Genomic DNA, 24,708 nt, shown 5'->3' on the forward strand with positions numbered 1-24,708 from the left:
TGCCTTGCACGTCTTCTTTTATCGCTCCATTTTGTAGCTATGAGGTACCATTTCGTTCAACTTTTCTCCAAGTCATATCCAAGCATTCCTACACATGAAATAAGCTCTATTAAGCACAATGTTCGCACAAATTAGCATCCAAACACAAGCAAATAGGGTAAATAATGTCAAAATATATAGAATTATCTCACGACATCAATAACCTAATAGAAATTGAATATTTCTGCCAAACAGACACTTATTTCCGAATAGATACCTTTGCACCTGTTGACACCCAAATTTGTTGCCTATAAATATAGTGGATTAACCTTATTCTTCAGACACAATCAGAACTACATAGATTCTCCTTTCTTCTCTACATTTATATATAGTTCTTAAAAAACCAGTATTACGGGCATAGGAGGAATTAATCCAACAATGCAGAGTACAGTACAACAACATACCCATTATTACCCTACACCGTGGGGTTTGGGAAGAATAGTGTGTACGCAAAGAACGGTGAGGGAATTAAACTTTTTAAGGAAACACAATTTTCTGTTGTGCTCAGAACTTTTATTTATTATTACTGTTTTATTCATCTAACGTTTTTCTAATCGTGAACACAGTCTTGCTAACACATCCTTCACTCCTGCAAAATGGAAATAGGAATAATTAGAATAGCATAAACAAGATACAACAAAATTGTTCAACTCTCAATTCTTCATCAATTAAATCCAAGCCCTCGTGTATTGTCATTTCCTTGAAAGGAGTTCGTGCTAGTCCACGGATCCTTCCATACTTTCACTGACTTTCCATTTGAAACTCTCCATCACACGCCTTTTTGGATAAATATTTTCCCCAAACCCATGCTCTTTCACATCCATGAGCTAGCCGATGAGGACTTGGAATTGAAAAAAATATAATTTTGCCTTTCAAGACACTAGCAAGCAATAAGCAGAATATTTATATGATAAAGTCTTGAGAAATAATTCTATAGCTTGTTAGCACTGCTTTTTGCCTTTTCTTTCCGGTTGCCCGTCTTTGACTTCTCCACTCTCTTAACTCAATGATCAATCATTTCGTAAATGGTTTGTAATTGGTATAGATACAGTAGGTGCTAAAAGATCTTCGACTACAAATCCTTAATATTTTGGGCCAGATGCCAACAGTGCAAAAACGAGCCTTCCCTGTTAGAATTGCTTATTATATGACGAGATCTATAATGATGGGAGAGTTGCAATATTTCCTCGGCAACACTTTCAAAAAAGTTACTTTTGCAGCACATTCGGTATTAACGCTTGGTGAAAAGTGCACATAAATGGCAAGTTACACACTCACAGTTTACAGAAATAATAATTATAATAATTGCATATGGTACAATATCAAACTCCATAAGTTATAAATAAACTCATTAATTATACACACATAAATTGATAAAGAACTTGAGAAAACTTTAACCGCACTCCATTTCAATGGCAATAACATTATCTGCTAGAGTACTCCTCTACTACCATCTAGACGAAATTCTTATTACACTTCTAAATGTGGTTGACTATCATGATACACAAATTACGATATGGAGAGCTCACTGTTCCAGGCTTAACAAGGCGGATGATAATAGAACTGATTTAAAGGGCCGACGATAATAGCATTTTCATGCAAAAAAAAAATTGACAAAAGCAGTAGTAGATCGAGAAGAGACCGCCTGGGATTCAGCCTACATGAAACGAATGCATATGCATAAATGAGAGAAGCTGGCAGTTAATACCACCAGAGAAATAGTTGTCTGGTGGTCAGATTTAATCCTAACATACAATATTGATTAAATGAAGAAAAGATTAATGCACATGTTGCTCACCTTTGCATCTCCTGTATTTCAATTGGTGATTAACTAACTGCTTATATAGTGTCAACAGATAGAAAACTAACAGGCAGGAATCTTGAATGTGTGTTGACAACTTGACATGTTTTTTCTACTACATGCCCAAAAGGTGGATCATTCTCCTTGGAGGAGATATCTGTTGTCCTGGAACAACCAGACCGGATTTCCTTGGAGTGGCCTCCAACTTGAGAATTTCCATCTTACAACCGAGGTTTCATCTAGGATGCTGGTTGACACATCTCAGGTCCCAGCTATATAACCATCAGAAGAAGCTTCCTAAATGGACTTTGGACATGAGAAGCATGAACCAACAGAATAATACAATTAATTCCATCAAAAACTGCAATTGAAGGAGTTGTGCAGGAAGTTCTCATTGTGATACAAAATGGAGACCTGATCTAGGTCTTCTAGCAGATATATGTGTAATGATTTTGCACAGGCCTGAACTGGCCCAACCTCCAGCAAGCCAGGATAGGGAAAGGACTCAATAAAACACCACACTGCAGAATCAGTGACATTCACAATTTTAAATTTTAACAGGATGAACTTAACCAAGTTAATGCATGACAGTCGCGGTAATGTACCTTAAGTCAATACTGATGGAGCCTTAGTTCTGCTTTCATACTGTTCCTTCCATAATTTCCAAGAAATCCTTACTTCTTCCAATTGGGACTCTGGAATCCTTGTGTTTGCATCCAGTATCTCTACCCAGTCACTCCAAGGATATTTTGAGGGGTCCAAAAATTTAGACAGCTGAGGTAACATTGTGGAGTAATAGAACTCATCTACTGCCTTGATAATATCTTCTGATTCCAGTAATGTCAGCATTTCAGGTCTTGTTATGTTGCCAGGTTGGTTTCTCAAAGCAAAATTGTTCCCCTTCAAAACCAAAACTTCTGATGGGGCTAGGGGTAACACAATCCTTGAAAATTTGCATAATGACATTCTCAAAACATCAGGTGGTAGAAGATTGCGTTTTATTGCAACTGCAGTCCCCACCATTTTGCGTATCTGAATAGGAGCAATAATTTAGGCTTAGACATACACAGCATATCTTATCAAGAAAAACACAGATCAGAACAAAGCAAATGTAGCAGAGTAAAGACAAGGAAGAGCTGCATGTAATGAAACTGTAAAAAGAAAAACAACAGTTCAATCTGCTTAAATAAACATCAGTCATAAAGCTGTCACTGGCCATCTCCTCGGCACATGCGTGGACTCAACTACGAGTATCCCATATAGTTATGTATCCAACATGCGTACATCCAAGTTCAAACAAATTCTTGGCGTATCAAACAAAAAATCTGGTGTATTTTGCAGGATCTGAGAGATGGATTCACACCCATGTCCAACCCAATTGACATGAGTTCGTCAAGGCAAATGAAGATCTTGGTAAGGTGCACAGACCTCATTGCTTACCAAGTAGCACTCTCGTGTAATGGCAAACGTATGTTCCATTTAAAACATTAGAAAGAATGAACAGAGCAAATTGATAAATCAAGAGAATTACTTGATGTAACATGAATGATTCTCCACAGATAGAAACTTCAACATAATTCATGCTGAACAACTTCTCCAACTTTCCACAATGACAGTGAAAAATCCTTCGGAAATGGGCAGAGCTAAGCTTATCTCTTGCATCAGTTTCATGGAGCCATCTCGCTAGGATTGGTAACGCAGAATATAGTTCCTTTGAATGACTGAGTTTCTCGTTATAGTTGCCTGCCTGATTTCTAGTAGATAAGTTGCATACTGGATTTTGATTTTCATCCTCAACAGTTGTCACAACCCCCTTCTCTTTACAGTTTTCTTCTCCATCGCTTTCCTCACACCCAGATATTTCGTCCTCAGTCGAGGGTCTCCCTTTTTTTAAGAGACAATCATATTGTAACAATTTTCTGGCAGGAGAATGTTTCCTGTACTTGGATCGTATTGTGTAGTTGTGGAAAGGATGCTCTCCCTGCAATCCAATTCATGAACTAAGTGAAGCGGCAGAATTATTATTTTTGTCTCAATAAAAAACGATCAAATATCAGAAAAATGAAATCAGTATTTGACTTAAGAAGCCTTGCAGGTACAGACTGGAGCAAACTGAAATCTTGTAAAGTATTCCATATAAGCATGAAACAAAACCACTTATCAAAGAAGGCATATGAAAACAAATAAGAATTTAAAGAACATGAAGCATAACCATTAGAAGAAGAGAAGAAAACTGATAGACTTAAAATTACCTCGAAAGAGTTCAATATGTCATTAAAATTGGATAAATGGTAATCAATTTCAGAAGAAGTTGAGCCATTCTTTATCCCGATGATTTCAGCAGGAAGTAGATAAGAATACTTGCGTGCATTACACTCCCTTCTGGCATCAAACCTCCTGAAGCTCGGTTGTAAATGAAGTGAGTATGAAGGAAACAGAAAAATCATAACTGCTATATCAATTTCAAACTGAACAAAGACAATATCAACTATCAAGGACAGCAGACAGACTTTGGCAAATGGCTCAAGTCAACCAAGATCATGCAACAATGTAAAGAATGAAGCTCTGCCCCATATACTAATAACTGAACTCTGACTCAAAAAGAAATACATATAAGAGCAATCTTTCCCTTACTAGCATTATGGGCCCAGATTTACACATATATCAAAATTAACTTCTGCACTAATCAAACATAAGGCACTGAACAACTGCTAATAAAAGGGCAACATAAGGCAAGGCACTGAACATTCTGCACTTGGATGCTTTTAATGCTATGTCGTAGCCTTCAAACCAATTGAGCATATTAGGAAGCATATCTTTGATAGCACCAAGGATAGCACATAACCACATGGAACACTTGTTGAGGAGTCACCCTGACAACCTATAATGAGATCTGTTACGCGGCGCATTCCTGAGATTTCTTGGAAGGACGACGTAAAACTAAGCAACCAATGTCCGTGCGGTTACTATCCGCCAACTGGGGTCCCTCCGTACGCTAGATGAGACTATCAGTGTCGTACGGGAAAACCAATTGAGAGAACAGAAAAGAGAATGAGAATGAAAGAAAGTTTGATTGCATTAATTAAAGCTATTACAGAAAGGCAACACGGTGTCGAAGGGAGAGATACCAATACTGAGAATTGTTTGCTTGCTTGAAAGTTTGATTACTTGATCCCCCTAATAATGCTTAAAAAAATAAACCGAAGTTATAGAACTCGACATAACTAAGCTATAAAGACATAATGGAGATATAGGAAGTAAAACCTAAGTTGCTCGGACTCGGGTGCGGGTGTCCGATATGGGTGCGGATCTAGAGGTCGGATCCTTCATGATCCAAATTTTAAGATTCGGGGTACGGGTACGGGTGTTGGGATTCAGCTAAAAGTAATTCAAATATCTAAAAGCAGAGTTATAAAATATGTCTTAATTATAAAACATTATGTAGGAAACTTATAACATATTTCAAGAAGGAGAAAATATTGATCAAGAGGAGAATCCGAGAAGGATATAAAAGGAAAATGACTGACATAGAAATTTCTATATACATTGATTTGAATTCAAAAATCAGTGTATCTGTCCTGAATTTCTCAGTTGATTTTGGTCAAAGTACCCAAAATCGGTTGACCAGATCCGGTACGGATCCCACACCCACACTCACGTCGTGACGACACGGGTGCGGCACCCAAAGTGAAGAGTCCGAGCAACTTAAAGTAAAACTACTCTATATTTACAATAAAAAGGACTTAGATTCATACAAAGTAGAAGCAGGTCTGTTGGCGGCAACTTGTCTTTAGCATCAAAGTCTGCGCGCGCGGCGCTGTTGGCATCTGCCTGCGACTGGCCGCTGGCGAGGGCTATCGATGGGGCGACATAGGCGCAGGCATGCTTGTCACTTGACACGGGCCAGACCACGGGGTCGTCCGTGGCGCTAGGCGTGTCATAGGCACATGCATGCTTCCATTCCTCGAGAAGCTAGCAGCTCGAGGAGATTTCAACATGTTTGGGGCACTAAAAGTGTGTGGGAGTAGCGATTGATGTCCGGTAACAATTTCAAAAGCACTTTTGTTTGTACTAGAGCTCTTTTGTGAATTGAAACACAGTTGAGCACAATCCAGAAGCTTCACCCAATTCGTCTGCGATCCGGTAACAAAATGGCGAAGGTATTCCTCCAGCATGCCATTGAACCATCCCGTCTGGCCATCAGATTGCGGATGGAAACTTGAACCGTGGCTCAACTTGGACCCGAGACACTTAAAGAGTTGAGTCCAAAAGTTGCTAGTGAAGCTAGAGTCATGTAACTAACGATGTCTTTCGGCAGGCCCCAATATTTGACAACATGAGAGAAGAAGAGTTGAGTTGTATCTTCTGGTGATATATATTTTGGGGATGCTATAAATGTAGCGTATTTAGAAAACCGATCCACCACAACCAAGATAGTTGTAAGATATCCGACCTTGGGCAATCCGGTGATAAATCCAGTTACACGCTTTCCCAAGGTCTCTTTGGAACAGGCAATGGCTCCAAAAGTCCTGCTTGTGTCAAGTGGTCTGATTTGTCTTTCTGGCATACTAGGCAAATCTTCACATACAGAGCAACATCATGAGCCATTTGAGGCCAATAATAAGCACCGCGCAACAACGCCATGGTGCGTTCTTCACCTCGGTGGCTGGCCCACTAAGTATCATGGCATTCCATCAAAAGAGTCCTTCGCAGATCTCCTCCTTCAGGAACATAAAGTCGGTTCCCTTTCACCTTCAGGAACCTATCTTCCATGTAGAATAGGCGAGTCTTGCCCTGTCCTACCAAATCGACCAAATGCTGTGCATTAGGATCCTTGGTGACTAGATCCCGCATTTGATCTTTTATAGTGACAGCCACGTCGCTCCCCCCATAGGGTGGCGAGTAAGCACACCGATGCTAGGTCAGCCCTCCGACTTAGCGCATCAGCAACTTGGTTGGTCTTCCCACTTCGATACCTCAGGTTGAAGTGAAATTCCGCTAGGAGTTCCTGCCACCTGGCCTTTCAGCCATTCAGCTTTTGCTGGGCCATGAAATGAATAACAGTCGTACAACCCATATCTTGTCACACAGGTCGTCTTGTGTTCGTCTCCCTCAGCAATCCGAACTTGCTAGTAACTTGTCTTTAGGTCTATTTTCGTGAACACTATAGCACCACTCAGTCTATCGAACAAGTCTGCCATTAGCGGAATAGGGTACTTGTTTTTTCACGGTGATTTTATTTAGGACTCGATAACCCACACAGAGTCGTAGGGTGTCATTCTGTTTCTTTTGAAACAGCATAGGGGACTTGGAGGGCACAATGATCCCCGTGTACAACATTTTCGTCAATTGTCTCCGAAGCTCGACGAGTTCGGGTTGTGACATTCTGTAAGGCGCCCGGGCGAGTGGCTTCGCACCGGCACCAACTCAATCTCATGGTCCACAGTGCGCTTAGGCGGGAGTCGCTTTGGCATGTCCTGTAGCATGACGTCTTCAAACTCCTTTAGCAGTTCCTTCACGGGTGCAGGAATGGGACCCGAAGAGTGTTCAATATCTTAAATACAGAAGTAGCCAGGAACGTAGGTTCATGTCTTTTGACTCCCTTCTTCAACTGCAAGGCCGGGATGTTCTTCGCGGCCATCTTTATGGTTATGCATGGGATAATGCAGGGCTTGGCCGTGTTGGCTCCTATCATCAGTAGCATATCTGCATAAGGTACAGGAATGGTGTTGGTTTGCCTCATGAATTCCAATCCAACTATCAACTCGAATTTATCTATGATCACCACATGCAAGTTGAATTTTCCTTTATAAGGACCAAGCTTCACTGGCACTCCTTTGGCTATTCCATCGATTGGCTGAGGCGATGAGTTGATAGCCTTGACACGACCTGTGCCCTTTCCCACAACTAGACCAAGGTGCTTTACCTGAGTTGAGGCTAAGTAGTTGTGAGTAGCGCCCGTGTCTAACATCGCCCTAATGGGCTTGCTATTAACTTTCATTTCGATGATTAGGGTCTTCTCTTGGTTAAGAGGAGGCCCCTCATCCACCTTCTTTTTCCTTTCTTGGTGGTTGGGCATGGGTCCTTTTTCTTACGAATGCCGGCAATGGTTCCCGCTAAGGCCTCAGAAATAGAACAAACAAGTGCGTTGAAGGCACCTATTGGTTCTGTCTGGTCAGCATCATCTGTGTCGTCATCTGTCCCATCATCAAAAATTTGATGGGTGTTCATTTGTGCCTGTGGGCATTCATTGTTCCAATATGGCCCGCCGCAATGACAACATCCTAAAGGGGGCTTCCTCCCCCAATCGTTGTTGTGAGACGCAGCACTATTGCTGCCTGAGGAAGGAGTCTTAGATTTGGTTGCACTCTAATCTCCCCACTTCTGCTAGGGCCACCATTGTTGGGTTGGCCCCCTTTGTATCCTCCTCGGACAGGCGTTTGAGACCTATTTGTTACACCCCATGTTTTCATACGTGAGAATACGTCGAAGTCGATTCATATTAGCTACATAAAGTAAGTTAATCATGTTACCGTGGAAGTTATAAATATTTAAGATCATGAACAAGTACCAAGAGGGTTGGAAGGCTTTGAAGCTAAACGAATTGAAGAAAATAAGTTTTGTCGAAAGTCGACAAGTTGGGAATGTTATAACATGTACTTTTGGGGTGAGACTAGGGTGTTTAACATGATAAGGACGTTATGTTATGAGTTATTTCAGTCATATGATACTCGTGTGTTACGTTTTGAAGTCAAGCGAGTTGTGAAACAAAAGTTGGCAAAGGTCTTCACAAGTCATATTCATAATTTGCTGAAAATTAGGCCAAATGTAGCTGAGCTTTTCTCCCAATATACTAGGAATTACAGGATGACCGCCTACCAAATTGAAGATCTACAAGTCTAGTTTCCCGTTTCGTCGATACGACATCGGAGTAGAGAGATATTCGCGTTTTCGCGAGACTGCGCAAGCAGCTCCCATTGGGACCCACTTAGGCGGTGAATGATTCTCGAATCTTTAAATATCGGGGTAAGGCTCATTTGAGTTCATTTTTCGACCCAACCATACCCTATACTCTCCCAAAACACTCTCAAAGCAATCTCCATAATTCTAGAGTGAAAAACAAAGATAAAAACATGAATCAAATGCTACCTTGTGGTGAAGTAATCTCGAATTCGAGTTGTTCCATCTGCTTGAAGGTAAGGAACCTCTTACTCTTACATGTATTTGAGTTTATCCAAGTTACGACTAAGTCGTTGAAGCTAGAACTTGTGAGATATCGATTGAAAGGCTTGTTAGTAATGTTGTTGATTGTTGGACTATTTGGGAGGTGTTCTTGCAGCGTTTTATGGCTGGAAAATTTATGGAATAACCTGAGTTGTATCTTGTGTTGTTATTATCAGCATTTTCTTGAATATAAAGGGCTCAAAATATAGTGTTATTAAACATGATCAGAGCTTGCCGCTCGATGTGTTATTGTGCTGGTTGTGTTCTATATAGCTACTGATTGTTCTTTGGTTGTTGCTGCAATACAGGACGTGGGAAATGTAACAAAATCGGGGGAGATGCTGCCTATTTTAATATAGAATGAGCTTGTCGTTCGTTGTACGTTAGTTGTACTTTTCGTAGCTTAATGATGGCATCATTATCGTGGTTCTGGATTAAGGTGCAACCAGTTGAGTTCAGCGTGGTTATTGGGAAAATTGCTACAGGTATGTTCAGGTTAAACTCTTCCTTCATTTTCGCATGACCCCGTAACATGTGTTTGATAACGAGACATAAAGAGAAGTTCGTATTCCTGAACTTATGTACATTATCCTAGTCTCATAACATACAGTATTCTTCCTTATCGTCACTTCATATTCAGTTAAGTATGGTCTTCTTCCGGTCAAGAGAGCAAAGGTTCTATATATACGTACAGTATTACAGTATTTTCACCACCATCGAGCTATAATCGGTGGGCAGGCCCTAATTGGGCAACCTCTGATCAGATGGTAAGTTATACACCGAGCCTACTATGGCCGAGCGCCTATGAGCGAGCCTACTACGGCAGAGCAGTTATACGTACCGAGCCCTATAGGGTCAGACAGTTATTTTACTTATTAGTTCAGTCTCAGCTTTCAGTTATTCTATTGTCTTACTTACTCGGTACATTATTTCGTACTGACATCCCTTTTCTGGGGACGCTGCATTTCATGCCTGTAAGTCCTGATAGACAGTCGGATAGACCTTCGCAGTAGACAGAGCCAAACATCAGCTTTATTGGTAAGCTCCACTTTCCAGAAGTTACCAGGTCTAGACTTTGGAGTCCATTTATATATAAATATTATATAGGTAGGTCGGGGCCCTGTTCCGACCACAGTACAACCATCAGTAGAGGCTTGTAAACATATCCTGTCAGTCAGTGCAGTATGTTGGCCTTGTAGGCCTGGTATGTATATTTTTTTGGTTTGTCAGCTGTAGTAGTTATGACGGCCTTGCCAACCCAGCTTTTTACCGATGTTCAATTGGAGCTAGTTTCCATTCAGTTTTATATTTTGTTTCACAAATTGTCCTGCAAAGTGGTCATATGGCCAAGTCACATTGTATGTTCAAAGTCCCCCAGTCTCAGGTTGGTACGCTCGGTCAAGTGAGGCACCGGGTGCCGGTCTCACCTCACCAGGTTTGGGGTGTGACACTATCCTTCCGAGCTTCCACTTGGTAGTCCCAAAGGCATTCCGCTGCTTGGATTGCCTTGGGTAAAGTGTCTACCCTTTGTCTTTGCAACTCCATACGGGCACAAGGTTTCAAACCTTCCGAGAAGGTGAAGAGTTTGTCTTTGTCCCCCATATCCTGTATGTTCAGCATGAGTGCGGAGAATTCCAGCACATAATCCCGGACTGACTTGGTCTGACTCAACGTTTTTGGGGAAGAACGGTAGGCGTATGGTTGCCTTCAGGCCTCCCCATGTCTCAAAAGTATCTTCATTTGCCCTGATGGCTTCGTATTTCACCCGCTACTAGAGTTTAGCATCACCTTGAAGATACATGGCAGCAGTTGCTACCTTTTTATCTTCTTCTATCTCCCCCTCGGCATCGAAATATTGTTCGATGTCGAAGATGAAGTTCTCCACTTCCTTGGCATTCGGAGCCCTATTGTAGGGTTTTGACTCAAGAATCTTCAGCTTTGGTGGCACAGGGGCGAGGTTCACAACACCCCTGATCTGGTTTCCGCCTCCTCGAAGTAGGCCTTGTAATGCAGCGTTGACAACATTGAGCTGACCCGTCAAGTTGTCTATGGCTTGTTGCATGGCAGTAACCATGTCTGCCTCTTGTGCCCTATAGGCTAAATCCTCGGTCCGCTACTGTTGAAGGCCCTCGAAATTACTGAAGATTTTGACGACCTCTATGGCTGTCGTTAGTCGGTCTCCTTCAGAGTCGCGACTGATGTTTGCACTATCACCTTCGGTCTGCCGCATCGTGCGGTCCAAGTCGTCCAACCTTTGCACTGGGTTGGTTCATAGATCAGGCACCATATTCACGATGGGTTGTAATACGTTAATCGTCTCTTCAAGGGCCGCAATGCGGTCCCCATGATTCACCATGGTTAGAAATGGTGGTAATGGCAATGTGTTCCCTCGTCCGATGTCGAGCCTAGGCTCTGATACCAACTGTTACGTGGCGCCTTCCTGAGATTTCTTGGAAGGGCGACGTCATGCTAAGCAACCAATGTCCGTGCACTAGACGAGACTGTCAGTTCCGTACGGGAACCAATGTCAAGAGTAATTGAGAGAACAGAAATGAGAATGAGAATGAAAGAAAACTTGATTGCATTAATGAAAGCTATTACAGAAAGGCAACACAGTGTCGAGAGGGAGAGGCACCAATATAGAGAATTGTTTGATTACTTGATCCCCGTAATAATGCTTAAAAAAATAAACCAAAGTTACAGGACTTGACATAACTAAGCTAGAGAGACATAATGGAGATACAGGAAGTAAAACTACTCTATTTACAATAAATAGGACTTAGATTCCTACAAGGCAAAAGCAGGTTCGTTAGAGGCAACCTTGTATTTAGCATAAGAATCTGCGTGCGCGGCGCTGTTGGCATCTGCCTGCAGCCGGGCACTGGCGAGGGCTATCGATGGGGCGACATAGGCACAGGCGCACTTGTCACTTGGCGCGGCCAAGACCACGGGGCCGTCCATGGCGCTAGGCGTTGGGAGGCTTGCTAGGATGCCATGGGGCGCGTCCAAGGGGTCATGGGGCATGGTTGGAAAGCCACCCATGACAGATCGCATGCCAAGGAACTCCAAGAGAAGTTAGTTTGGTAACAGATAAGATCAAGAAGTATTTTTTTCTTGAAAATGAGATAAAAGGGAATTACCTTATAAATGCTTTCATGTGCTTGTGACATCATTGGAAGAGGATATGAAGCCATTGCTTCAAACTTGAAATCGTGGCTCACAAGTCTGAAGCTACAAGATTGGAGTCTCAAGAGTTGAGGCCGTGGCCTCAAGCTTGAAGCTGCAGCCTCGAAGTCATTTTCACTCACTGGTCATTTGAGGCCGTGATCTCACAAGTCTGCCGAGATTTTATTTTAAGGGCAAGTTTGTCTTTTAATACAGTTACCTGGGGAACTATAAATTAGAAGCCTAGACACGTTTTTAGCAGCTTTTTATGATCATTGAAATTACTTTGAGAGATGAAAAGTCTTCTCCTTTGTTCTTTGAACAACTCCTTATTTTCCAGGTAAACTGATTCCTTGTTAACATTTCTCTGTTCTTGATAAACATGATTGGCTTTTCTATCCTAATTACAAAGTGTTTCATTTCTATAAGTAGGATTGTGGAGTTGAATTAGGATTCATGTTGGGTTTCCAGGGCTAATTTGTTGTCTGAATATTAGCAACGTTTTCAGTTTCTATATTGATAATTGTGTTAGTTTCATGCAACACATATCTTTATTTGTTTTAATCAACTCGTTCTTTAGATTGATTTGAATCCATTACAAACTCCTAGAAGTCATAGTCCACTACTACTTCCGCTATCTTGAATGTTATCATTCTTACTCTATGAGTTATGCTTGCTTAGCTTTTCAGGTTAGCCCAAAAAACTTGGTTGCTATTGCTCAAGGAGCAGGGAAGGAAGTACGTCTTTATTTTCACCTCAAAGCTTGAAATCTGCACATTTACATGCTGTTTTTTTACATGCACTTTAACATGCTTTTCCTCCAACAGTTAATGATAATGGAAATTCAATCCTCAATGTGCTAACTTTTAATGCTTATCAGTTAAGACATGAACAAAAGTGAAAGTCACAGGCCAATGAGAGAAAACAGGCAAAAATCAGAAATAAGAGAAGAATCTCACTTTTTTGAGGGTAGGATACTGAAAACTCTGATGTTCTCTGGGAGATATGAGTTCACACAATTAGCAAGAGAAATCCCATTTGGGTCATCCTGCCATGCATCTTCCGGGATCTCCATTTTAAGAGATATCATGGTCGACAATGAATGAACCTAATGTGTTTTGCAATAGAATCAACATTATCGCAAGAGAAGACATTCTTTTAGGGGAAAACAAAAAAGAATGCGAAGTGTAAGTTATAATAAATCTCTAGCTTACTCCTTTATCTGTTCGACTACTTCTCGCCCAACCAATTTTATATAAGTTTCCAAAATTACTGTCTCGAATACCTCCAGCTTTGAAGATAGCTTTTTCCAGTTCACCTTCAATGGCTGCATTACAGAACTATAATGATTTAGCAAAACTCCAAAACCTCACACGTGATGGTTAGGCTGATGGAATATGTATTCAAGTCAAAATTTACACTGTCGGTAAAAGAATAGAGGATTGCCACAGGGAAGGTTCAATCAAGTTATCATAAATATAACACTGAATGAAGTTTCAGGAAAATTCTCCTTCCAACCTAGCATATTCATGAATCAGAGGAGCCAATTCACAAGTATAATTATACAGTATTCCATTCATGTTTCACTTCACTTGATAATACATTTACCTTGAACACCCAAAATGCTAATCTCTCAAGTAAGAAACAAGCTAGCGATCCAGATGAAAATTACTTTCAGTGAATACGTTAATCACATAAATTACTAAAGAGTCGCACATTGGTATAGGCCATTTTCCAGTTATAGTTGACTACCATGCGTTGTTTTAAATAAAACTCAATTAACAATACCATCAAAAATCAAGAAATGGTGGGTTTTCGCCAATGCTTATCATAAGTCAAGCAAATCATAAACGCCAAAAAAATATATATGGAGAAAAAAAAACATAGCATTGCCATGCCATTTCTTTTTCAACTCTCCCCATGAAGAAGGTTGGTAGTAAAGAGCAATGCAGAAAAATTAACTTCTGAAAAGGTATCATATTTTTTCTGGCGGTCAGGCTTGGTCTTTTAGGAACTGAATCCTAGTTTTTGTAGGACATCATTTTACGTCTATTTCAAAAAGCAGTAGGCTGATTGTTTCTAATTATTTGTTCAGCCCATATAGAGGCTAGATTTTGATGGATATACTCATTCAAAATTCATCGTTCTCTGTCTATTGTGAAACTAAACTTTGCTCCTCCGTTTTAATTTATAGCATTTGGTACAAGTACAGGATCCTAAACCTCCAATCTAGACCCTAATTGCAACAAGTAGAATAGCCGAGGACCATTGAATAATACCTTTTAACAACTGATGTAGGACACTTATATTCCCCAACACCCTCACTTTATACCATTATAAAAAATAAAAAAGTCCTTAACACCAACCAGAACGTACAATTCGATTCTAGGGTTTACTGGTGGATGAAATTTCCTTATTTCTTATTCCCTTTTGTAGGCTTAATTTTTTAAAAGAATGAAGTGACTCAACAGGCTGAAGAATAGCATTCGGCATAAATTGCAAGCTTAACAGGTTGAAGAGTGGTTTTGGTGCAAGGCAAGAGTTGACTCAAGATGCTAAAGAGTTCTCCTACTGTTAAGTTACTGACTCGATGGACTGAGTTGAGAGAGAAAAATCCAGAGCAACTCGATAGACTAAAGTAGAGAGAGAGAGAGAGAGAGAGAGAGAGAGAGAGAGAGAGAGAGAGAGAGAGAGAGCAGATTCCAATAAAATAGATCGAGATAACAGAACGTTGTTGTAAGATGAGCTTACCAAGTTTGGCTATGATACGTTGTGAAAAACAATCTGAGCATCAAATATTTATCTGAAAAAATATGAGTATCCACCAAGACCTTAAAGAAACGAGTGAAATAACCCAGACCAATATAAGCTTCTTTGAAAATCTTGAAACATGTATATTCTGTATCAGTATTGCAGCAACTATGTTTTTATAAGCTTACATTCTCTCTCATGGCATATAAAGCTTCACCCAGTGCTGCATTCTCCGATTTAATGGTCATTATGACCATTGAAGTGTTTCATAGAAAACTTTCTAAAATCAAAAGAATAGTGGATATAGTTTCAAAAGTTATACCATAACTGCCAACTTGAACAACAGGAAGCACAAACAAAAGGGGTAAACAGGTTGAAACTAAAGAATTTGAAGGCCAGAAGCTATTAATATAGGCAACAGAATGTTCATTCTTGGAGACAATTATTGCAAAGATACCTTCAAGCACAAAGGAGACTATGAAAAAAGCACAAAGATTCTGCCAGGACCTAAAGCAACTAAGCAAGCAACATCAGGTACTCCAAGTTCGCACTCTAAACAGAGTTTGAGGCTTTGCGGAGGAAGTCAAAGAATCAAGCACCAAAACTTCTCTCAAATAATGGCCATTGCCAACAAGATGAGTCTGCATGGTAATAAGTCAGCTGTTATTGGTTTCTCATCTGACCATATCTAGAGGAGCAAGCCCTTCAAGTCTTTACAAAGTAGGCAGAATAACACCAAGGAAGAAAAAGATTCAGGAATGAAAAAGTGAAATCCCATAATCTAGGAAGAAGTGCCTTTGCTGCTATGGAATAAGAAGACTTCACATCCTAGCATATAATACAGCACAGGATGTGAGGTAGGTGCACACCACAGGTTCATATTTGGCTAGTGCTGATCACAAGTAGTTCTTTCTCCAAAATCCTCCTTACTACTTAGTAAGAATACCACCTCTAAGAAGTTTTAGCATTTCTTAGTAAGCTGTTTATAATTCTAAGTTCAAGGAATGATTTGGAACGTAGTAGCAAGTGAAAATTGAACACAAGACTGACTTCGACCAGATTCTTTATCAATATCTTGACCCTTGCTTAACTCCTAGTTCAATAAACAAGTCTCTGATAATCGGATCCCGAACAGAAGAGATACTTCCCCCTGCTAGGAGTAGACAAATGGTAATATTAAAAGAAGGGAAAGAGATCGAAGGAGATCTTTCCTAACCAATCACAAAGGATGAGAACGAAGCAAAGGAATGTGCTGAGTGCTAGAGGTGTTATAATTTGGCCACTGAAAGCCTCGATGCTGAACAATATATCAAAGCACAACTGAGAATCATCAATTGCAGAATATGGCCAGAATACATCCTTGTCAACAACAACAACAATAACAAGACATCTAAAAAAACTTAGAATGGAAAAATTAAAGGAAGAAATCAAATGACAACAGAGAGAAGTGTGTGATTCTTGGCTAGCAATTTCTGCAAAAGCTTATAAAAACTGTACAGCCCAAGTACATCGAAGATCATAGTTGGCACGGATACTTTTAATGGGAAGAGTTTTGGCAGTGGGGCAGAGGCGAAGCAAAGCATCATATGCCTACAAATATTGATGATAAATAGCAAACCTATGGTAGAGAAGCAGCATGATATCGAATAGCCTTTTTGGCTTACAGAAGGTCAGAGAGCATCAAAGTAAGCAAAGGATAAGAAGATGTCAGCCATTAAAAGAACTCGAGCTAACAATGGCGGAAAATCAAAAAGAGGGCAGGAGAATGGGTGTTGAAGACAAAGAATGAAGATGTCAAACACAAGGTCAGAACAGTAGCAAAAGCGTACAAATAGGACACTAAGGAAGTTTTTGAACTTAACTGCAAAGCATGATACAATCAGATTGATTTTGCGACTGACAGCTCAAAACCAATGGCCAATACGTGTAAGAATTGTTAATTAAATAAAGTGTGATCCACTTTGAGACCACTCAATTCTAGCATGAATTTCAACAAGGTTTCCAAATTACAAAGATATGGATGGAACTACAAATAGATAGTAGGAAGCCTGATGCATCACAAGCTCACCTGACATATGTACACAATCAGCATAATCAGTATGTATATGGACAAACCTACACAAATATTATCTCCTTGCAGCAAGCTATTTGCAAGGCACAACCAGCCATGGTTTTCTGTACAAGAAAGGAGGAAATTCAATGTTGATGAGGTTGTGATTACATGAGGACCAAGACAAAAGGAATAGCACCACTGGATTTGTTTTCATGTTTGGATCAAACGCAAATTCATAGCCATCCAAGAACATCTGATAATAACCCCATCCACTCTACAAGCAGTGTTTATAGAACCAACAGCCTATGCATGCCAAGCTATTGCTTGGTAAATCTAGCGCAAGCAAATAGAAACTACTAATAACTCAATAATCAATTTGTCCAAGAACCCAAGCAAGCATATATTAATAAGGTATAATTTTCAGGAGACCTCACAAATGACACCATATTTGAGTTGTTTAGTTCAAAAATCAAGACCAAGCAACAAATAACCTTCGAAGGAGGAGGGCTTTCTCAAGCTTAGAGACATGTTCTATCTGCTCATAATAACAATTTGACCCCATGTAAACTATGTTTTTTTTTTTTTTATTTGCACCGGGTTCCGAGTCTCTAAGAGCCCCCGACTAATCCCGGGGGTGCACAGGCCCTCGGCAAGGAGTTTCCCGCAAGTGCACCACGGTTAATTCGGGTTTTACCCAGTCCGATGGCCCTCAGAAATTGTTTGCACCCAGTGGGTTTCGAATTTGAGACCTTGAAAGGGAGCAAACCCCAAGGCTCAAGTCAATTGCCACCAGGCCAACCCCTGAGGGTTCCATGTAAACTATGTTACAAACATCAGTTTAAGAGAATGATTTTGTGTGGTCTTATAGGAACTGAAATCCTAGTAGGAGAAAATATATTCCATTATATTAGGAAGAATATCGAGGTTGTTACCTGTTAGCTGATTTATGCCCATTTTATTGCACCAAAGGGTAATGCCTAGCAGTCAATAAAGCAAGAATGGACCACGGGAGACCAAAGTACAAAACTCAGAAGAGGCAAAATAAGCAACTACTCGTAAGTGATTTACTCCCATCTGTCTAAGCCTTACTAGTCATAGTTACCACTTGTGCTGGTGAAAGAAAGAAGATCTAGTAGAGTAGTCGAGGTGCATGCAAACAACCCGAACACCACTGTAATTAAAGAATGCCCATTTTATTGTATTCCTGATGCTATATGTTAGCTTGTATAAATGCTAACGGTAGCATTTGATGAATAAGATACATCCAGAATGCATCCGTCCTTTGTCTCTTTTAATTCATAATAGCAAATTCAAAACAGATAAGGGAACACTGAGAATAGCATCTTACTGGATAGTTCATGTTCATCTCTTTGCATTTGCAAACCTGCCACAAAATTGAACAAATTTGTGATTATTAGCTTGAAACATTTCTTTTTGGACAGCTCGTGGAGAAAAAGAAGACCTCGATAATCAGAACCCACGTATCCCACCCGCATCACCACTTTCTTTTTAATGAAAGGCTCCCATTTGTTGCTCCTCGCCGGCGGCGGCGGAGATAAGTCTTCAGCGGTGTCGGAAGGTATTACAGATGGTGAAGTGGAAAATGAACACAGAATGGTTAGAGGCTTTCTAGTGTATGAAGAGAATCTGAGGTTAGTTAGAGGTATCAAAGGAAGACGAAGAGAAAGGGCTGTCATGGCTAGAGAAAACTATCCACAGTGAACACACAATCCCGCTAAACTACTGTTTTGCCAGTAATAGAACGGATAGTTACATGGGCCAAATTGAAAAAAGAAAAGGGCACTTTGATTAACTCAAAGTTAATTAAGAAAATTTGGGGATTGATTATAAGCTATATCAATCTATCTATAAAGCATTTACCGGTAAAACGGTAAAGTTAAATTTATAACTACTTTCTAGACAAGTGAATTAATATGATCCTAAAATAGTAAAAGAATAGAACAAATATGCAATACTTAGCCTTGAGATGAAAACTAAATAGCAGAAACAATAGTTTATAGCATAAGTTTTGGCGTAAACAACACCATTGAAATCAAAAAGGAAGAAGATAAAATTATATAAAGCTTTAAATAGATTATAGCGTAAGTTTGCCAGAAAATTCGTGTGCTTTACAATGATAATAGAGCTCACTATTTATAGTTGTACCTAGGGAACAAGGTCCTAGGATCATGTCCTTCTTTAATGTCAATTATGAGGGGCCATTGAAGAATGCGTAACGGTAGGCATGAATGACAAGTTATTTGTAATGGGCAGTGTATTAAACGCTGTAGAATATTCTCCATTAAATGCTACCAGTTAGCAGGCATTTATTGCATCTTTATGAGCATTATTCTTTCCGGTAACAAATAGAACAGTTGTCTTCGGTCTTAGCTACCCTTTGCCTTCGCCTCCACGTGTCACTCTCTTATGCAATTACTTAGCATAACATATTTTACCCTGTACAGATAGTCCCCCTACTTTCTGGTGACATAACTTTGTGTCACGGAGAAGTTGGTAGAAATGCTCTTTTTGGCGGGAATTTCACCAACCCCCTCTGATAAACTTCTGACAGTTGATTAGACGTACGTCTCTCCGCTTTTATGGCCCCTGAACGCGCGTCATCACATGATTCAACGTAACCTTTGCCGGTTATCGAGGTAATTGTGGCCACGAGTTTAGTCGCCTAAACCTTTACTTATACACATTTACTTCCTTAACTTTACACTTCATAACACTTTGAATTTTCTAAGGCTTTCTTTACTCAACTCATCTTCTGACTCCAACCTTTCCTTAACCTCCTTCTTTGAGAGGAAAAACTCTTTCTTTGATAATAAATGGCCTCCTCTTCAAGAAAACCTAGTTCTTCAAACAAAGGCAAAGCTGACGAAGTTGCTCCCCCTATGGTGAGTACCATTGTCCCAAAGAGCCTGATTACCACCAAAGATTTCGAAAAGAAGTTTCCTTCTACTAACTCTCGTACATGGGCCGTTGGCAGACACCCTTCTTCCATCCGTCCTTCCAGTATTCTTGCTGTGAAGGAAGATTGTCGTTGCCAGGATTTAGACATCAGTGTCCTTGATCCGGCGGAGTGGGTAACCCTGCCCAAGGAGGGTTTTACATACTTTTATACATATCCCTTTACTTTGGGAGCGTTTTCTCTGAGCGGGGAGCTTGATTCTGATATTGCAGAGTTATGTCTCCGCTATCAGGTGTGTTTGGATCAAGTAAGTCCTTCCGCGTGGAGGACGATTAGTTTTCTTCGGCGCCTGTGCCAAGAAACGGGAGCGGAGCTATCCATAGCTCAAGTAAGTCCTTCCGTGTGGAGGACGATTGATTTTCTTCGGCGCCTGTGCCAAGAGTTGGACCTTAAATATGGGTGGAAGGCCAAAAATCATGGTAACTTAGACTCATCTCGTCTTTGTTTTTTGTATGAGGAAATTAATTAATCCTTTCTCTCTTTGCCGAATCCAAGGCTACTCGTGGGCCCGGTTGTCGTCCCCGAGGAGGACATTTTGGTTGATCCTGCTGATGCAGCAAGGCTGCTTCAGGAGGCGCTTACTCGAATAGGTATTTCCAAGCCTGCTTCGGGTGCAAGTATTTCTTCTCAGATTCCCCAGCCGGAGAACAAGCAACCAAAAATAAAGCACTCCTCTGCGGCCGGGGGAAAGAATAAGAGGGCGAAGAATGCCGCCCCCGAGTCGTCTCTAGAAGTTGCGGTGACGAGCCCTCCGCCTGGGCCGACCATAGACACTGTGTCGACGGTGATGGAGAAGCTAGTGATAAGGGAGCTTCTCTACGTAGAAGATGACAATCCTCATCAACTCAATAGCATGCTCAACCTGTTAAGTTAGTTACGCCAATCGAGGACGATGTCTCGCCACTTTGGAGGAGTTTGAGATGGAAGAAAATGCCAACTCCCGTTTCCTGATCCTAGTCACTGTGTCCGGTACCGTGAGGCTGACTACCGGGCCCCTGCCATCTTCGGTTGATGAGCAACCAACAACCAGCACTGCATTTGGAGCTGCATTCTCACCTTTCAACGCCATTAGCTTCATCACCTTATGCTGCCCTTTAGATAATCCGCAAAGAAGGAGGAGCGTTACTCTCTTGGTCTCCACTGGATGCAATTTGCTATCCTGGCTGGTGGAACTTGCTAACTACATGAAGCCTTTGGCTTCAGAAAAAGATTGGGAAAAGATACAGGCACTCTCAAGAGAGTGCTTGTTGGCACAACGCGGCAGCGATACATTCTTCATTTCCTTTGTCATATTTCCTGTCTTTGATTGAATAAATATTCTGAGTTCGCCTTTCTTGTTTTGTAGGCCAATTTCCTTGCTTCCGAGGGCCTCCAGAGGTAGATTCGGGAAAAATAAGAACTTACCTCTGAATGGGATTAACTTTTGGCTGAGCGTGACCAAACTGCTGCTCGCCTCTCAAAATTGAAAGCTAAAGTTGCTGAGGTCGTTGTGTTGGAGACTCGTTTGCAACAAGGCGATCAAGAAGTGGAAACCCTTAGCTAAGAGATTGCCCCTCTGAGGGTTCAATTTGAAGAGGCCAAGGCCAAATGGGATGAAGTCCATAGTGTCGTTCTTGCTGCATCCGATCGCGAGGCTGCCTCTGCTGAGAGATTGGCCAACTTAGAGGTAGCCTTGAACTCAAAAACTGAAGAGCTTGCTGCTGCGGAGGTGAAATATGCTCAATTGGAGGAGAAGTATAAGAAGACCATTGAGCATAATAGACTTTTCAGTTCTACTATCCGCGAACTCGACGTTAGCCTCAAGTCCATTAGATCTGCCCGAGAAAATCTTTTTGTCGAGGTTAACCAACTTAAAGAAGATCTCAAGCGTCGAGTAGATTCCCTCATTGTTGAAAAACTTACGTTATGTACAGCATGAGGAGATAAGCCTGGGAAGAGGCTAAAGTAGGTACCATTGAATTTGATGCCAAAATCCCTAAAGCCCGTGAGCTAGAGTCAGCTGCTAAAAGGGGTCTCCCGGCAGGGCCTGATGCTTCCGATTCTTCTGGTTCTGATTCTGAAACCTCGGGGAACTGAAGAGGAACCAGCGGGCGAAGATGTTGAACGTCAAACTGATGAGGGCCAAGATGTTGAGCCATCGGCGGATCTACCCACGTCCCCTGGGGGCACAGATGTTTCTCTTCCTCCGGGTTTTTGAGATGCAGAAGTTTAGCTTTTCCTTTCTTTTCCCAACTTTTATACTTGTGTCGTTTGGCGCGTTTATTGTGAATAAAAACATCTTTTGTTCAAGTATTGCATGAGTCTCTCTGCATTCTTTTGCTTGAACATTTATGCAAGTTTTAACCTTTGCGTTCCTTCTTGCTTAAGTGTTTTGTGCAAGTTCATTTCTTGCGCCTTCTTTTGCTTGAGCATACATGCAAGTTTGTTTTTTGCGTCTTTTTGTGCATTTTTTCCTGAAAGCATTTGTATTTCGGGCATAAGTTCTTCCAAAATCAACCCTTTATCGTAAGGGTTTTTATAAGAGAGAGCTCTCTTATTTATGGTGCTCTTCAAGAGGACGTCTCTTGTTCATTATGGAACTAACGTTTGAAGTACTTGTTTAACTTTCAAATGACAAAATCAATTCATCCTTTAGACAAGAAATGAGATATAAATAAAAGGAATTTACTTTATTCCTTCTATTTTCAGAAAGTGCATAAGCATTCGTTATGCTAAAAAAAATTGCCATTTCTTGTGGCTAACTATACAACTTGTTACTATGGGGCTTGCTGCGCAGTCCCCGACCTCGATGATACAATCGTGTTTCCGATTTTCGTATTCTGCTCGACGTGGCAATCATTGTTGTCGTATCCTCATATTATACACCCCCCAAGTGTTCGACTCCACTAATGAATTGCTAGATAATATTCAGTTCGGTAACAAATTTCACTTCCTCTTAAGAATTTATGCTATCGAGCCAAAGACTATCTAAAAATCCCTTAGTGGTTTGCACCTGTGAACGGTCGGGTAACCTTTGCTTGATATCAAACTTAATCTTTCGGTGGGAATTTTGCTATCGAGCCAAATATTATCTAACCACTCCGGAGTGGTTCTTCGCTTGTGTGCCTTGCTTGACAAATTTATTTCTGGCCTCTGCAATAGGGCGCTTCTTTTGTCTTACCGGGGGGATGCTGGGATCCAAGATCAACTTGTGTACGACCACTTCCGTCGGGATACCTGTCATATCCGCATGCGACCACGCAAAATAGTCGGCATTAAATTTAAGAAATTCAATAAATCTAGACCAAAGCTCGGGGTGCAGTCTAGTCCCCAAGTGGAATTTCCTCTCCAAGAACTTTTCAAATAATGCAAAGTTGCTCAAGCTCTTCCGATGTGGACTTTGTTGCGTCCGTCTATTCTGGTACCTGGAAATACCTTGACACATGATAAGATTCTGACGCCTCTTCCCCCTGGTTGATTTCACTGGATTGGGGATTAGGTGCCGGTTCCTGTAATTGCTATGCCCCATGCTCCTTCCCGTTGCTACTGGAGACTAAAATTGCATTCATCTCCTCAGGAGTTGGGAGCTTCAGCAACTGATGATACGTTGAAGGCACGACTTTCATCTCGTGCAACCACGATCTTCCTAGAATAATGTTATAACCCATATCACCATCCACAACCTCGAAAAGAGTCGTCTTCATCACCCCTTCGACATTTGTGGGTAGCATGATTTCTCCCCGAGTTGTCATGCTTGCGAGGTTGAATCCGACGAGGAGTTTTGTGGCCAGAATGATATTTCTGGTAAGTTTCTCTTGCTCCAATACTCTCTATTTTATGATATTGGCTTAACTTCCTGGATCCACTAAAACACGTTTGATTTTAAAATCTAATACATTTAAAGAATTTACTAGTGCATCATTGTGCGGTAGCAATAATCCGTCTGCATCTTCCTCCGTGAAATTGATGTCTTTCTCAACGACTTCCCGAAGCCTCTTTCTGTGGGTTACTATTACCTTCGTCTTTTTTACTATCGAGAAGGTAACTCCATTAATCTCGTTCCCCCAAAAATCATGTTGATCGTCTAGTGCGGGGGATTTTCTCTTGTTTTTGAGGGGTCCACGCTGTCACGGTTACGACTGTAATTGTTCTTGGCCCGATCACTTAAGAATTCTCTAAGATGGCCAATTTGCAGTAATGTCACCACCTCTTTACGCAGATGATGGCAATCCCCATTCCGGTGGCCATTCGGCCCGTGGCATTCGCACCATAAGTTAGGGTCCCTTTGATTGGGATCGAACCTCGTTGACTTCGGGAATCGTGCTTCTTTAATGTTCCTCATAGCCGATACCAACTCTACTATGCTAACGTTGAAGTTGTATTCTGATAGCCTGTGATAGGAAGGATCCCGAGAACCTGACGTTTCTTTGTCTTGCAATAATCTGTTGTTCCGGCTGTGATCAGTAATTCTATCAGTAACGAACCTGTCTGCCAACCGAAAACCTCTGCCACGTCCTTTGGCCCGTTCGTAGGGCAAAAACTGGCCCCTTGAAAACCATCTATCTGTGTCGAAATTGTCTTTTGAATTTTCTTTATTCTTCTCCTAACCTTTTGCCGACGCTGGAAAGAAAATCTGATCATCTTCAATCCTTATCTTGGACTCGTACCGGTTGTGAACATCCGCCCAAGTGGCCATCCACCCTCTTATTTTTATTAGGT

At 41.1% G+C, this 24,708-nt stretch overlaps 1 protein-coding gene across 4 annotated transcripts; it reads right to left on the reverse strand.

Moving 5' to 3' along the window:
• Positions 1-1,409: 1,409 nt before the first annotated feature.
• LOC109210517 (putative tRNA pseudouridine synthase) lies at positions 1,410-18,803 on the reverse strand. 4 transcript variants are annotated; one of them, XM_019373940.1, is made up of 9 exons: positions 18,496-18,801; positions 18,382-18,417; positions 13,444-13,556; positions 13,189-13,337; positions 4,093-4,237; positions 3,372-3,821; positions 2,446-2,872; positions 1,838-2,361; positions 1,410-1,696 (listed from the first exon to the last, which is right to left on the reverse strand). In XM_019373940.1, exons 1-7 carry the CDS (start codon positions 18,728-18,730, stop codon positions 2,447-2,449), a joined length of 1,554 nt encoding a protein of 517 aa, XP_019229485.1. In that variant the 5' UTR covers positions 18,731-18,801; the 3' UTR covers positions 1,410-1,696; positions 1,838-2,361; position 2,446. The 4 variants fall into 4 exon arrangements, with proteins under 4 accessions (XP_019229485.1, XP_019229486.1, XP_019229483.1 ...); XM_019373941.1 differs by lacking the exon at positions 18,496-18,801 and adding an exon at positions 17,049-17,155 and having other exon boundaries at positions 18,382-18,434; XM_019373938.1 differs by having other exon boundaries at positions 18,382-18,803.
• Between the last annotated feature and the right edge of the window lie 5,905 nt (positions 18,804-24,708).

Source organism: Nicotiana attenuata, unplaced genomic scaffold, assembly GCF_001879085.1.
Source record: "Nicotiana attenuata strain UT unplaced genomic scaffold, NIATTr2, whole genome shotgun sequence".
NCBI classification, from domain to species: domain Eukaryota; kingdom Viridiplantae; phylum Streptophyta; class Magnoliopsida; order Solanales; family Solanaceae; genus Nicotiana; species Nicotiana attenuata.